Raw genomic sequence first — 16,571 nt, 5'->3', positions numbered from 1 at the left:
GCTGTAGACATGTCAAGGGTTGTGGCTTGCAGGATTCTATAGTGCGTGGGTGGGGCAGGGACTTTCTGCTTCAGCTTCCATGGGCCCTGAGGGCAACCCCCTCTCTAGCAGAGCCTCTGGGGTTGTGGGAGCCTCTAGAGGCCTCCGCCAGCTGAAGCACAGGGCTGGCCAAGGCACCAACCCACTGGGGTGCTACCTGCCCAGCACCATCCTGGATCCCTCCCCAGAGTCACCGTGCCCCCGCCCTCAGGTCAAGGACCTCCAGCATCACTGTGTCATCCACGACGCCTGGAGCGGCCTGAGGCACGTGGTGCAGCTTCGTGCCCAGGAGGAGTTCGGGCAAGGCGAGTGGAGCGAGTGGAGCCCGGAGGCCATGGGCACGCCTTGGACAGGTACTGCGGTGGGCACTGAGAAAGGAAGGGATGTTTCAACTGTCATTGCATCAGGTATCCATTGCTATGTGACAAGTTGCCTCAAAACTAGTGGCTTAGGCCAGGTGTGGTGGCTCACACCTGTAATCCCAGCACTTTGGGAGGCTGAGGCGGGTGGATTGCCTGAGGTCAGCCTGGCCAACATGGTGAAACCCTGTCTCTACGAAAAATACAAAAAATTAGCTGGACATGGTGGCAGGTGCCTGTAATTCCAGCTACTCAGGAGGCTGAGGCAGGAGAATCTCTTGAACCCAGCAGGCGGAGGTTGCAGTGAGCCGAAATCGCGCCACTGCACTCCAGCCTGGGTGATAAGAACGAAACTCCGTCTCAAAACAAACAACTAGAGGCTTAAAAACGACAATCATTTATCGGCTTGAAATTTCAAAAATACAGTCAGTTAGGCAGCTCTTCTGCTAGTCTTGCCTGAATCAGGAATGCAGCTGCCATCAGATTGGGATGGTCTGAGATGGCCTCGGTCACATGTCTGACGATGGTGCTGGCTGGTGGCCGAGGCCCTGGGTTCTCCCTGTGGCTTCTCATCCTCAGCTGCCAGCCCAGACTCAGGGCAGGCGGGTGGGGATCCCACCACAGCTGGAGGGATGCACTGCAGAGAAGTTAGCCGTATTTAATCTAGGGCTTTTTATTTTTTTCAAATGTTAAAGGTAGTAATAATTGCCATTGGGGATTGTTGAAATTAGAGCATGAAAAATTCCAGAAAGATATGAAGAATAATTATCACCAGTACTTTTACTCCCTAGAGAAAACCAGTGAGAACATGTTAGTATGCTGCTTTCCTTTTTCTAGGTACATGTATGTGTGTGTGTATTTATATATATAAATGTAATATTCCCCATGTTGTCAATTACTTTTGAAAACTTATTATTTAGTAACTGCCTGATTAATACATATATTTTAAAACTCCATGGAAATTTGTTGTTGTTGTTGTTGTTGTTTTGTTTGTTTGTTTTGAGACGGAGTCTCGCTCTGTCACCCAGGCTGGAGTGCAGTGGCATGATCTTGGCTCACTGCAAGCTCCGCCTTCCAGGTTCATGCCATTCTCCTGCCTCAGCCTGCCGAGCAGCCGGGACTACAGGCACCTGCCACCACGCCCAGCTAATTTTTTCTATTTTTTAGTAGAGACGGGGTTTCACCGTGTTAGCCAAGATGGTCTCAATCTCCTGACCTTGTGATCCACCCGCCTCAGCCTCCCAAAGTGCTGGGATTATAGGCATGAGTCACTGTGCCCGGTCGGAAATTTTTTTTAACTTAAATTTTTTTTTTTTTTTTTTTTTGAAGACAGGGTTTCTCTTCGTTGCCCAGGATGGAGTACAGCAGTGCAATCACAGCTCACGGCAACTTCTGCCTCCTGGGTTCAAGCAATCCTCCCGCCTCAGCCTCCTAAGTAGCTGGGACCACAGGCGTGTGCCACAATGCTAATTTTTAAAAAATGTTTTGTAGAGACAGGGTTTCACCATGCTGCCCAGGCTGGTCTCGAACTCCTGGCCTCAAGTGATCCACCAGCCTCAGACTCCCAAAGTGCGGGGATTACTGGTGTGAGCCACTGCACATGACTAAACTTTAATTTTTTTTTTTTTTTTTTTTTTTTTTTTTTTAAGACGGAGTCTCACTCTGTCACCCAGGCTGGAGTGCAGTGGCGCAATCTCGGCTCACTGCAAGCTCCGCCTCCCGGGTTCACGCCATTCTCCCGCCTCAGCCTCCCGAGTAGCTGGGACTACAGGCGCCCGCCACCACGCCCGGCTAATTTTGTTTTTGTATTTTTAGTAGAGACAGGGTTTCACCATGTTAGCCTGGATGGTCTCGATCTCCTGACTTCGTGATCCGCCCGCCTCGGCCTCCCAAAGTGCTGGGATTACAGGCGTGAGCCACCGCGCCCAGCCTAATTTTTTTTTTTTTTTAGATGGAGTCTCGCTCTGTTGCCCAGGCTGGAGTGCAGTGGCATGATATTGGCTCACTGCAAGCTCTGCCTCTTGGGTTCACGCCATTCTCCTGCCTCAGCCTCCTGAGTAGCTGGGACTACAGGTGCACACCACCACGCCCGGCTAATTTTTTTTTTTTTAGTAGAGACGGGGTTTCACTGTGTTGGCCAGGCTGGTCTTGAACTCCTGACCTCGTGATCCACCCGCCTCGCCCTCCCAAAATGCTGGGATTACAGGTGTGAGCCACCGCGCCTGGCCTAAACTTTTAAAATTTTAATCAAATTAATACATGCACATGGCAAAGAAGTAATAAACAGCTTATAACACTGAGCAGTGGTCCCTTGTCCCATGCCTTCCATTTCTAGTCCTGCTTTCTAAGGAAGCTGCTTGACTCTTTCTGTTTCTAGTTCCTCTGTTGGTGCCCTCCTTAACTCTAAACAACAAGCTTATATGGCTTTTTTTTTTCCTAATAAAACCACTTGAGACATTATCTATCAACACCCTGCTATGAAAGGTTGGGATTTAGCAGATCTAGAATGCAAGAATCTCCCTGACCACAACCCAGAGAGTGGTCAGCCAGCCTCTGCTTAAATGCTTCCAGAGACAGAGAGCTTACTACCCCTTGCAGCAATCTGTTTTATTGTTCCCAGTGTTTTTGCTGTAGAATGGCTTCATGGCTCACTTTGGGGTCAAATGTTTCTAGCCCTGTGGCGTAGTTGAACCAAATTAATCATTCTTAAATACTTGGCAGTTAGGAAAAAAAAAAAGAATAAGATACCCATTTATTTGAGTAAGTATGGATAAAAACGAAAAGGTAGAATTGACATCAGTCCCATCCCTACCCCTGCCACTTTCTCCCAGCCCTGGCCCCAGGGAGAGAAGGCTTTTATCTATGGGTTGCACATTCTTCCACCAGATTGGATGGTGTGGGGTGATGGCTCTTCCTCCTGGCTGGCTTTGTACTGTGGGGTCCTTGTCCCTTGTCTTTCCTGTCCTGGGGAGAGCCAGAGGAGTATGCTGGGGCTTAGGGTGTAATCCTAGTTGGATGCAATAATATGAAGTGCCGGCTTCCATCTTTGTTGGCACTTTCCTTGTTCATCAAGGACAGGAGGCAGCTTTCTATTGGGCCCTCTCCTCAAAAGCTTTTTTCCTGCTCAGACCTGGACAAGGAGTGGGGCCTAACTACTATATCTTACTTAGGGAGACCATTTTAATAAATCAGTGCATCCTTCAGGGTAGATCGTATTGACCTGTCCATGGTTTTCTTTGATTTGTGTATACTTTGAGCCAAACACACTCATTTATCTGAATGCTGAGCATCAGTATGGCTTTGGGGGCCTTTTTAAGGGGGGAAAAATCAGCTCTAACATCGTGCAGAGGAATAGGAATTCCAAATATAGGCTGATCCCTATTTTACCTTTTATTCCAACCACTTAGTTCAGATAGTCACAAGCAGCTTAAAGCTTGTGACAAGCAGCTTAAAAGCAATCTTGCTTTTTTATAAAGTTTCTTCTAAAAATTTTCAAATTGTAAAATGTACATAAGATTTACCATTTATATTATTATTATTATTTTTTGAGACGGAGTCTCGCTCTGTCGCCCAGGCTAGAGTGCAGTGGCGTGATCTCAGCTCAATGCAACCTCTGCCTCCCGGGTTCAAGCAATTCTCCTATCTCAGCCTCCCAAGTAGCTGGGACTACAGGCACCTGCCACCATCACTGGCTAATTTTTAAATTTTTAGTGGAGATGGGGTTTCACCATATTGGTCAGGCTGGTCTTGAACCCCTGACCTCAGTTGATTCACCCACCTCAGCCTCCCAAAGTGCTGGGATTACAGGCGTGAGCCACCGCGCCCTGCCCATTTATATTATTTTTAAGTGCACAGCTCTGTGGCATTAAGTATTGTTGTGCAACCATCACCACTTTACTTCTCCAGGACTTTTTTCATCTTGTAAAACTGAAACTCAGAATCTGTTAAACAGTAACTTTCCTTTCACCCACTCCTTCCCCCAGCTCGTGGCAACCACCAGTCTACTTGCTTTTTCTGTGAGTTTGACTACTCTAGTACTTCATTTGCTTGCTTGCTTGCTTGCATGCCTGCCTACCTGCCTGCCTGCCTTCCTTTGTCTCTTTCTGTCTCTCTCCTTTTCTCTTTTTTTTTTGAGACGGAGTCTCACTCTGTCACCCACCCAGGCTGGAGTGCGCTGTCGTGACCTTGGCTCACTGCAACCTCTGCCTCCCGGGTTCAAGCAATTCTCCAGCCTCACCCTCCTGAGTAGCTGGGATTACAGGCGCCTGCCACCATGCCTGGCTAATTTTTGTATTTTTTGTAGAGACAAGGTTTCACCATGTTGCCCAGGCTGCACTCTAGGTACTTCAAATAAGTGGAATCAGAGAGTATTTGTCCTTTGGTGACTGACTTATTTCACTTAGCATAATGTCCTCAAGGTTTATTCATGTGGTATAACATGTGTCAGACTTTCCTCCCTTTTTAAGGCTGAATAATATTCCATTGTGTAGAGATACCACATTGTGTTGATTCATTCATTTGTCAGGGGACACTGGGTTTGCTTCCCCATTTTGGTTGTGCATAATGCTGCTATGAACACGGGTGTAAAATATCTGTTGAGATTCCTGCTTTCAGTTCTTTTGTGTATATACTCAGAATTATAATTGTGGCATTACATGGTAATTCTATTTTTAAATTTTCATGGAAATGCCATGCCGTTTTCCACAGTGGCTGCACCATTTTACACTTACACCAGAGTGTATAAGGGTTCCAGTTTCTCCACATCCTTGCCAACATTTGTTATTTTTCATTTTGCTGCAATAGTCCTCCTTATGGATGTGAAGTGTTATCTCACTGTGGTTTTGATTTGCATTTCCCTAATGATTAATGTCTTTTTTTTTTTTTTTAATTGAAACAGAGTCTCACCCTGTCACCCAGTCTGGAGTGCAGTGGGGCGATCTTGGCTCACTGCAACCTCCACCTCCTGGGGTTCAAGTGATTCTCGTGCCTCAGCCTCCCGAGTAGTTGAGATTGGCATGCACCACCACACCCAGCTAATTTTTGTATTTTTAGCAGAGATGGGGTTTTGCCATGTTGGCGAGGCTGCTCTTGAACTCCTGACCTCAAGTGATCTGCCCATCTATGCCTCCCAAAGTACTGGGATTACAGGCGTGAGCCACCACACCCAGGCTGAGGATCTTTTCATGTGCTTCTTGGCCATTCATATATCTTTGGAGAAATATCTATTCAAATAGAAAGTTCTTTCTTATGTGAACCTAACTCTGGCCTCACTGGCCCTTGCTCTGTTCTCAGGGATAACCAATGACAAATTTCCTAGTCTGCTCTCTCTGAATTCTTTTGGAGTTCCCAGACCTGCATCTGCTTGGGCTCCTCTTCCCAGGCTGTTACATGAGATGGTCTGTGAATTCTTCACCTTTCTGGCCCCCTTCCCCTGAATCTGGTCTCATTTGTGGATGTCCCTCTTTAAGTTGCTGACACTCTCCTTCTATTGGAAGATGGTGTGGTGGGGGCTGTCTGGCCAGCACTGGGTACGGTCTCCACTTTCCAGCCTCAGGTGGATGTGCTTCTTTGGCATAGACACAGCTTCTGTGGGAGCTCAGATAGAACAGTCGGTTTCTTCTCATATAAGGAGTGGAAGACTTTGAGCCCTCCACCCTATGCATGTGTGGTTTGAGGCAGGGGAAGTCTTCAAAACCCAGTGGTGAATATATCCAAGAAAGAAACCTGCTGCTCCCCTCTCTGCTGAGGGAAGAGCAAGAGGAACTTGGATGATTTTGACACAAGAGGGGGATTCAGGTTGGAAATTGGCGGGCAGTTCTGAAAAATAAGGGGAAGGTTAGAGCACTAGGTGAGGTGTGTGTTATGGACCACGGTTATTTGGCTGTTAGGGACGCATCAGTGTACTAAACACTGTATCACCGTGTGGGGTGAGCTTACGCACCCCAAGGACCTTCAGCTCTCAAGGCCCAGACAGACAGGATGCACCTGCCTCCCAGCCTAGGTGTGGGAGTGGTGGCCTTTGGGAGACACAGAGGTCCTGGGAAGCACCTGGGAGTCAGGTTGTATGACATTGGTAAAGTTAGTTCAGCTCTCAGAGCCTCAGTCTTGTCATCTGTAAAGTAGGGATGATAGCACCAATCTTGTTCCTTTCAGAGAGTTTTTGTGAGTCTGATGAAAAAATATTCTTTAGAAATGCTAAAGCATACTGCATTTGTAAGGGGATCAGCAATTACAGGACAGTGCTGGTTCTTGGGAGGAGAGTGGGACCAGGGGCATCCCAGAATCACTATCCTGGATGCCATCGTGAACTCACTGCATTGGAATCTGGAGGAGGAGGTAGAGTGGGTGGTTTGAGAAAGCTTTCCTGGTGGTTTTAGTATGTGCTTGAGGGGGCTGGAGGAGGGTGCGTGCCCCACTGTAGTATGTCTAATACGTAATAGATGGTGTTCACAGCACGATAAGGCCGTAAGCAGACTGTTCTGTTGGGGCAGTTTAGAGATAGCAGGAAAAGCTTCATGGAGGAGGTGACAATTGAATTATGTCTTGAAGGATGTGCAGGAGGGTCCCAGACAGAAAATGGGGATTGTAGGCAGAGTACAAAGGCACGGAGCTGTGAGCAAGGGGAGGGTGGCAGAGAGCTGCTTGGTGAGGCCGACACGTGTGTGGGTGGGTGGTCTGAGTGGGACAGGTGGAGGCCGGCCTTGGTGGGCCCCTGTAGGAGTGGAAGTGGAATGCCATAGAGTGGGGCTCTGGAGCCTGGACTTCAGCAGGTGCTGCCCCCTTGAGGCTGGGGCCTGGCCCCCGCACAGACTGTAGCCCAGGATAGCCTTTTGTATGAAGTTGGGGGTCCCAGGGTCACTCTGTCTTAGCCCTGCTTTGGCCAGCAAGGCCAGGTCACGTCTGTCAGCACCTGCAGCAGCAGCTCATGGAAATTGTGCAGGGCAGGAAAAACAGGCTGGTACCTGTGGACAGGGCTCACGGTCGGCAGCTTTCTCTCAAGCGGGAGTTCTGAATTTATCCTCTCCTGATGGAAGTTCTCCCTGTCACATCAACATTGAGTCTGGGGGAATCACAAAATCATTTTCTTCTTCTTCTTTTTTTTTTTTTCAGAGATGGTATCTCATTCTGTTGCCCAAGCCGGAGTGCAGTGGCATAATCATAGCTCACTCCAGCCTTGAACTCCTGCCTCAGCCTCTGAGTAGCTAGGACTATAGGCATGCATCACGATGCCTGGCTAATTTTTTAAAAAATATTTTACAGAGATGAGGTCACCCTATGTTGCACAGGCCTCGAGTGATCCTCCTGCCTCAGCCTCCCAAAGCTCTGGGATTTATAGCCATGAGCCACTGTGCCAGGCTGGAGCCCCTTTTCAAAGACGGCGTGGGGCAAAATGCCTGGGAAAAGCCCATTAGGTATAAGGGGGTTATTCCTTGCTTCTCACAAATAATCCCTTTAACTCCCTCTCCTATTCCCCAAGAATGGGAATCACACCTGTTGGAGGAGGTGATACCAAAGGTTTGCATTGGCACATGAGGGGGTGCCCTGAAGCCAGGACTGGGCGGTCAGTGCCTCCAGCTACATATTATCTTCTCAAACTCTTTGGCCATCCATTCTGGAGGAGTTTGTTTTGTTCCTCTCTGCAGCACTCCCAAGTGGGACATTCTGGGGTTAAAGAGCCTTGGTTACACATTTCCGGAGAGATTTTGCCCTGTTCACTTATCCATATGGCATCCCTGAATTCCCTCTCTGCCCTGTTTTCTGCAGCTTTCTGGAACATTCCACTGGGGCCCCGCCCACTTCCACTGCATCACCTGCCACTTTGTGCAGAGCACTGGCTCTGGAGTCAGGCAGCATTGGGTCTAGTTGCTGCCCTTGCCCTTGACTAGCACGACCCTGGGGAAGTACCTCACTGAGACTCAGTTTGCTTATTTGTCAAATGGGAATAATAATGCCTGCCTCAAAAAACCCAAACCCCAGCCTTGCTGGGTTGTGAGGCTTCAGTGAGGTGAGAAGCAATTAGCACAGAGCCTGGCACATGACAAGGGTGCAATAAATGCCAGCATGACTGCCTTTCACCCATATCTCCTGCCAAGCCTGTCTCTCGAGCTTTGGATTCATGTCTTCAACTTGGCCCAGACTTCTGGCCAGATCCTCCCTCCTGTGCCAGGTGCTCCGCATGACCCAAACCAAACATATCACACCCCTCACAGATCTCCCTGCCCTGCTTGTCCAGGGGACACCCCACCCACCCAGCTACCCAGCCAGGAGCTTGCACATCGCACCAAATGTCTCTGCCTTGGTTTGGGTTCTTGCCACATCTCAATAGCATCTAGCAGTCAGCCATTCTGTTGCACTCCACTCTTCGTGCCCCTCTCCACGACCCTCCTCCCTCATCCTCCCATTGCCTATCCGCCTGACATCCTTGTGCACAACTGGGCGATTCCTAAACGTTGGGATTTCACGGGTCTGTACAATTTCAAAAACAATTCTGGGGACCAATTAAAGTTGCTAGCTTTTTTTTTTTTTTTTTGAAACGGAGTTTCGCTCTTGTTGCCTAGGCTGGAGTGCAATGGCGTGATCTCAGCTCACCGCAACCTCCACCTCCTGAGTTCAAGCGATTCCCCTGCATCAGCCTCCTGAGTAGCTGGGATTACAGGCATGCGCCATCATGCCCGGCTAATTTTGTATTTTTAGTAGAGACGGGGTTTCTCCATGTTGGTCAGGCTGGTCTTAACTCTTGACCTCAGGTGATCCACCCACCTCGGCCTCCCAAAGTACTGGGATTACAGGCATGAGCTACCATGCCCGGCTGGTTGCCAGCTTTTAATTTTGCTAAGTAAGGACATAAAATGTAACAAGTAAGTGATAAATAGCTATTAGCATTTACCATCACCATAATTTCATAAAAGAAAGGATGCTTGGTCAGGCGTGGTGGCTCAGGCCTATAATCCCAGCACTTTACGAGGCTGATGGGGGAGGATTGCCTGAGCCCAGGAGATAGAGACCAGCCGGGCACCATAAGGAGACCCTGTCTTTACAAAAAAAAGTTAAAAAAAAATTAGTTGGGCATAGCAGTGCACACCTGTAGTCCTAGCTAAGTGGGAGGCTGAGGTGGAAGGATCACCTGAGCCCAGCAGTTGGAGGCTGCAATGAGCTATGATTGCACTACTGCACTCCAGCCTGGGCAACAGAGGGAGACCCTGTCTTAACAACAAAAAGACTCCTTAACTGCCCCCCACACCCGCCCCCCCCAAATGAGGAAGGGTGAAACCTCAAAATGAGGGGCGCTTTTGGCACCCAGACACTGTGGAGATTTGTACACACAGCCTTTTCTGTACTTGTCTCCACTAGGCTTCTCTCCACAGACCATCCCGGGTGGCATTTGGGACCCAGCTGGAGGTGAGTCATTTCTCCTCAGGAGGCTCCTCAGTGAGGTTTATTTATTTGTTTCTACACGAATAGAGGAGCAGTGATGAGCTGTCTGTTGGGTGGTTTAAAGGCTGCGAAGAAAGGTGTGAAGTAGGGTCCCCTTGCTCAGCATGGAGGAGCTGCCTGGCGCTACTGAGCCTGTGGGTCCCACGGTCTCTCCTCCCTTCTTCCTGTGGCTTTGTGGTTCATTCCCACTTTAACCCCAGAAACCTGAGCCGCCAGAGGTTACTGGGCATTCTCTGGGCCACAGGCTGTGTTGGGGGTCAGGACTGAGAGTAGAAACTTTCTTCCTGAAGCATCTGTCTTGAGTATAGTATGGGGAGCCTTTAAAAAACCCTAATGACAGCTGGGCGCGGTGGCTCACACCTGTAATCCCAGTACTTTGGGAGGCTGAGGCGGGCGGATCACCAGGTCAGGAGATCGAGACCATCCTGGCTAACATGGTGAAACCCCGTCTCTACTAAAAATACAAAAAATTAGGCGGGTGCGGTGGTGGGCGCCTGTAGTCCCAGCTACTCATGAGGCTGAGGCAGGAGAATGGCTTGAACCCAGGAGGCGGAGCTTGCAGTGAGCTGAGTTTGCGCCACTGCACTCCAGCCCAGGCGACAGAGCGAGACTCGGTCTCAAAAAAAAAAAAAAGCCCTAATGACTGGGTCCCATTTCCATGGTTCTGAGGCAACAAGCAAGGTGGAGCCTTCAAGGCTCCAGACGAAGCTGACTCTGGCGGGGTTTGGAAAACTGCTGAACTGCACGAGCATCCATGGGCAGCCATATTTTCTATTCAGGGCTGCCCCATCTTCTTCTTGTTTTCTTCTTTTTTTTTTTAGAGATGAGGTCTCACTATGTTACCCAGGCTGGTCTCAAACTCCTGGCCTCATGGGATTCTCCAGCCTCAGTCTCCCAAAGTGCTGGGATTACAGGTGTGAGTCCGGCCTGCCCCCATCTTCTTTGTCTTCTGATTTTAGCTTTCATTCTAGTGCCTCCATGCCCTCAGGTCATCCTTTAGATACCTTGGGCTATGAATGTGTAACTGTCCTCTGCTGGGCTGGGAAGAACGCAAAGGAACAATAAACTGGGTCCCTCCCATGAATTCTAGGTTCAATTCAGGTCGCACTTGCTGTGCGGCCTTGAACAAGCCGCTTTCCCTCTCTGGGCCTCTGTTTCCCCTCTGTACAATGGGAAGAGTGGATGCATTCTTATACTTCCTCTGGTGCTGCTGGTGTGTGGTTTCCCCCTTACTGGTGACGGCATACTCCAGGAATTCTGGAAACCCTCCCTGACGCCGAAGCAGGGTCACCCTCTCCCCGCCTCCTTGCTAGTCCTTACTCCTGGCCCAGCGAGGCTCGTGATTTTTGTCTAAACCATTCTGTGGAATTTTAGAATTCTTGATGGAAAAATGATGAGCTGACAAGAAAATGTTTTGAAATCCAGAGCATTCCACTCACTGCCTGTTACGGTTAAGGCCCAGGCTTTCGCTTGGATACTTAGCCTCCTCTTGCCTTGGGGTTTCCGCAGAAACACTGTTCCCGTGCAGGGGGAGGGAGCCGTGAGGGTGCCTGGTCCACATCCCTGCTGCTGCAATGTGTACTAAACCCATACAGGCAAATGAATATTTCTTTGTCGTATATTTTTTATTGCAAAAAGGTGCATAGAAGGAAATTGAAATAGTGCTTATCTCTGGTGATGTGTATCTTTCCATTTTCTTCTTCCTGTGTGCAAATATATAGTATTATGATATATACTGTGTTACACAATAATCATAAAAATATATTTCTTTAGAAAGTTTGAATCAAAATACATAGAATTTTTCTTGTCTTGCATTCTTCATACAGCATTATGTCATGTCTTCAATGTTTTTCTAAAATATTTTTGGCCAGACGTGGTGGCACACGCCTGTAGTCCCAGATACTTGGGAAGCTGAGATGGGAGGATCACTGAAGCCCAGAAGTTAAAGCTACAGTGAGCCATCATCATGCCACTGCACTCCAGCCTGGCGACGGAGCGAGACCCTGTCTCAAAAAATATATAATAATTGGCCAGGCACGGTAGCTCATGCCTGTAATCCTAGCACTTTGGGAGGCCAAAGCGGATAGATCACCTGAGGTCAGGAGTTCGAGACCAGCCTGGCCAATATGGTGAAACCCTGTCTCTACTAAAAATACAAAAATTAGCTGGGTGTGGTGGTGGGCGCCTATAATCCCAACTACTTGGGAGGCTGAGGAAGAAGAATCGCTTGAACCCAGTGGGTGGAGGTTGCAGTGAGCCAAGATTATGCCACTTCACTCCAGCCTGGGCAAAAGAGTGAAACTCCATCTCAAAAAAAAAAAAAAAAAAATATATATATATATATATATATACACACACACATACATATATATATACACACACATACATATATATATATACACACATATATATATATAAATAAATTTTAAAAGTTTCTGCATTATGTAGTTGTGTCATAATTTCTACAGCTAGTCCCTTATGGTTGGATATTTGGTTATTTCCAGCATGCTGTTTTTTGTTTTGTTTTGTTTTGTTTTGTTTTGTTTTTGAGACGGAGTTTTGCTCTTATTGCCCATGCTGGAGTGCAATGGCATGATCTCGGCTCACTGCAACCTCTGCCTCCCAGGTTCAAACGATTCTCCTGCCTCAGCCTCCCGAGTAGCTGGGATTACAGGCATGTGCCAGCACACCCAGCTAATTTTGTATTTTTAGTAGAGACAGGGTTTCTCCATGTTGGTCAGGCTGGTCTCGAACTCCTAACCTCAGGTGATCTACCCAGCCTCCCAAAGTGCTGGGATGACAGACGTGAGCCACCGCGCCCAGCCCATGCTGTTCTTTTAAATAACATTGAGATGAACTTTTTTTTTCTGATGCTGAAGCCCCTGAGACAGGACTCCAGGGCCCATGAATCACTAATAATGAGCCTTTCTTCTGTCCGCAGAATCCAGGAGTCCTCCAGCTGAGAACGAGGTGTCCACCCCCACGCAGGTGAGCTCCTGTTCTTGTAAAAGGGTCAGGGCTGCAGCACCTCGTGTTTAGGAGTGTGGGCTGATGCCAGACCGAATTTGGTTTAAATCCAGTTCTGTCACTAGTAGAAATGTGGTCGTGGTGAGTTACCTGTGCTTTTCAAACCCCTGTGAAAGGGAATCATAGAAATTATCTTGTCCCAGGACTGTAAGGAGTGGAGCAGCGCTGGCCTGGCGTGCAGAACTGCTCTGCGTCTAGCAGCTGCTGTTTCATCTCTGAGCTTTTTGGACAACGCTAATGGCTTAGCTTGAGATTGGATTCTGTTTATCTGCATCCTTCCCCTGTGGACTCTTGGTGTCATAATTTGCTGGAAAGAGGATTACCTCTGAAGCTGCTTAACAAATTCCTGGAGTAATCCAATTTCCTATCCAACTATATCTCCTCCTGTGGCCCTTAATTCCCTAAATGCTAAGCTGGGAGTCATAGCCACTTCTGGAGCTGTGCAGCACAGGGAAGGAGCCTGGGGCTCTTGAACCTTATCTGTGTTCCATGTAGGAACAGCTGCAGGTGAAGCCCATACCCATGGGGCTAGAGTGCTCCCAACACGGGTTCTGGGGAAACTGACACCGACTGAGGACTGGCCACATCCTGCTAAACTGTGAGCCTTGCATTTGCTGTTTCATTGGCTCCTTATGTTAACATTGCAAGGGAGTGCTTGTAAGGGCTTCTTAACGTGAGTTAAGAAGTCTGAGGCCAGGGCCGGGCACAGGGGCTCACACCTGTAATCCCAGCACTTTGGGAGGCTGAGGCAGGCAGATCACCTGAGGTCAGGAGTTCAAGACCAGCCTGACCAACATGGAGAAACCCTTTCTCTACTGAAATACAAAATTAGCTGGGTGTGGTGGCGCATGCCTGTAATCCCAGCTATTTGATAGGCTGAGGCAGGAGAATCGCTTGAACCTGGGAGGCGGAGGTTGCAGTGAGCCGAGATCATGCTATTGCACTCCAGCTTGGGCGACAAGAGTGAAACTCCATTTCACAAACAAACAAAAAAAAAAGAAGTCTGTCCAAGGTGACATAGCTCGTAAGTGGTGGAACCAGCATTCCAGTCACGGTAGTACCTGCATCCTTGCATCGGACCTGTAAGGACAACAGCTGCTTCAGTGTATCCACTGAGCATCTTCTCTGTGCAGCTTTAAGCTTTTGGTGGAGAGGCAGGTGGAAAGAAAGCCCCACCTTTAGCAGGCATGATGTGGATAGAAAAAATGCAAATAATAGTATTATTGATTTTTCCACTGTTATGAATGAAATGGAGAAAGGAATGCTTTGGGTGGATCAGGGAGGGCTCTGAGGAGGAGGTAACTCCTGAACTGGTTCTGAATGATGGTGCAATCTGCAGAAACAGGCTGATGGTGAGGAATGTCTCTTTTAGGCACTTACTACTAATAAAGACGATGATAATATTCTCTTCAGAGATTCTGCAAATGCGACAAGCCTCCCAGGTAAGGACTGGGTATTTTCATATTCCCAGGGTCCGAGGGATAGAAGATTTGTCTCTGCAGAAAGTCCTTTCTTATTTGGACATGTTGTCAGAGGATCAATCACAGATCAATCGCAGAAATGTTCTTTTGTGTGTGTGTGTGTGTGTGTGTGTGTGTGTGTGTGTTGGAGAGAGTCTTGCTCGGTTGCCCAGGCTGGAGTGCCGTGGCATGATCTTGGCTCACCACAACCTCTGTCTCCCGAGTTCAAGCGATTCTCCTGCCTCAGCCTCCCAAGTAGCTGGGATTACAGGCGCATGCCACCATGCCCAGCTAATTTTTGTATTTTTACTAGAGACAGGGTTTCACTATGTTGGCCAGGCTGGTCTTGAACTCCTGACGTTGTGATCCACCCACCTCGGCCTCCCAAAGTGCTAAGATTACAGGCATGAGCCACCGTGCCTGGCCAGAAATGTCCTTTTATTACTTTATATGTTTAACTTTGATATTGTTAGCTAAGATATAATGAGGAGACCGTAAGAAAAGTGGGACAAATCACTTCGAGATATTTGAAAAGTGAGATATTTCACAGTTGGCCCACAATACAAATGAATGTGCTGCAAACAAGATTATTGGAGTCCGAAATGGAATACCTGTTGAAGGAAATCTTTATTTTGGGAGCCCTTGATTTCAATGCTTTTGATTCCCTATCCCTGCAAGACCAGGAAAGCTTACCAGTATTTGAATCAAGAAAGATCATAAGTCCTGTGTTTGACTAGGTATATGGGACTTATGGAATCCAGACTCCAGAGGTTCAGTAGTTGAGCGGCTCCCCTGATGACTCTTGGGCTTCGTGAGGCAGTCCTTGCCCTCGTTCCCCATCCCTGGGTGGATTCCTGCCTGCACTGATGCTGGCTGCCTCTGCTACAACAGCCCAGGTACAAAGCCCTACCATGGTGCAGTGCACCTGTGGAGGACCTGCTAAATACCTGGGGCTGAGCTCTGCACAGCTGGGGACTCGGAGAGGATTAGAGCCATCCTTGTTCTCAAGGAGGCTACAGTCCAGGCTCTGACAAAGAGTAAACTGGTAACTGTGACAAAGACCAGCATGTGAGATGGGCCAAAAGGGAGGCACAGATAAAGCAAAGTGGAATTTAGAGATTTGAAAGAGTATATCAAGCTGATCAGTCACAGAAAGCTCATGGAGGAGGTGCCATTTGAAATGGGCTTTGAATGGTATGGGTGGGATGCAAGAGGTTGGGTGTTCAAAGGTTGCTATGGGCCGGGCGCAGTGGCTTACGCTTGTAATCCCAGCACTTTGGGAGGCCGAGGCAGGAGAATCACCTGAGGTCAGGAGTTCAAGACTAGCCTGGCCAACATGGTGAAACCCCATCTCTACTAAAAATACAAAAATTAGCCAGGCGTGATGGCAGGTGCCTATAATCCCAGCTACTTGGGAGGCTGAGGCAAGAGAATCGCTTGAACCTGGGAGGCAGAGGTTGCAGTGAGCTGAGATCGAGCCACTGCACTCTAGCCTGGGCCACAGAGTGAGATTCCATGTCAAAAAAACAAAACAACAACAACAAAAACAAAAGCTGCTATGGAGGAGGGGAACCTCCAGTCCTCTTCGTCCACCCTCACTGATGATTTTTTTTCTTTTTTTTGAAACGGAGTCTCGTCAAGCGATTCTCCTGCCTCAGCCTCCCGAGTAGCTGAGATTACAGGCATGCACCACCACGCCTGGCTAATTTTGTATTTTTAGTAGAAACGAGATTTCTCCATGTTAGTCAGGCTGGACTCGAACTCCCCACCTCAGGTGATCTGCCTGCCTCAGTCTCCCAAAGTGCTGGGATTACAGGTGTGAGCCACCGCGCCTGGCTAGCATTCTCAAATTTAACATGTCTAAAAGAGAACACCTGACGCCTCCCCACCTCTTCAACCCAGATCTGTTCTTCTCCATCTTCCCTATCTCAGTAACTGGTGCCGCATTTGCTCAGGTGCAGGGGATCGGGCATGCTTCCTCCCTACTCCTCATCCTGTGTCCAGTCCCTCAGCAAGCGTTGTCCTTGTGCTTTGAGACATATCTAGGAATTGACCACTCCTCACCATCTCCAGTGCCAACACCCAGTCCAGCCCCTGCCGCCTCTCATCCAGCAGGGCTTCCTGGGCTGCCAACTGGTCTACCAACTTCTAGTCTTAACCCCCAACCAACTCTTTTCCAACCAGCACTTAGAGTATCCCTTAAAACATAAATCCAAGCTCTCTCTGGCTCAGTACCATCTCCCCCAGAGTA

At 48.4% G+C, this 16,571-nt stretch overlaps 1 protein-coding gene across 9 annotated transcripts in view; it reads left to right on the top strand.

Annotated features, from left to right (window-relative positions):
- Positions 1-16,571, top strand: part of IL6R (interleukin 6 receptor) — a 64,351-nt gene that overhangs the window by 30,543 nt on the left and 17,237 nt on the right. For 5 of the 9 annotated variants that reach the window (XM_024348647.3, XM_016927953.4, XM_054671800.2 and 2 more), the window contains 3 exons: positions 251-392; positions 12,775-12,821; positions 14,233-14,302. In XM_024348647.3, the coding sequence (XP_024204415.2) occupies positions 251-392; positions 12,775-12,821; positions 14,233-14,302 (259 nt within the window). Of the gene's footprint in view, positions 1-250; positions 393-1,727; positions 1,911-9,749; positions 9,798-12,774; positions 12,822-14,232; positions 14,303-16,571 lie in introns of those variants that run through there. The other 4 variants (XM_024348646.3, XM_024348642.3, XM_024348643.3 and 1 more) reach the window with 2 other exon arrangements.

Source organism: Pan troglodytes, chromosome 1, assembly GCF_028858775.2.
Source record: "Pan troglodytes isolate AG18354 chromosome 1, NHGRI_mPanTro3-v2.0_pri, whole genome shotgun sequence".
Taxonomy (NCBI): domain Eukaryota; kingdom Metazoa; phylum Chordata; class Mammalia; order Primates; family Hominidae; genus Pan; species Pan troglodytes.
This window is presented reverse-complemented; position numbering and strand designations above follow the sequence as displayed.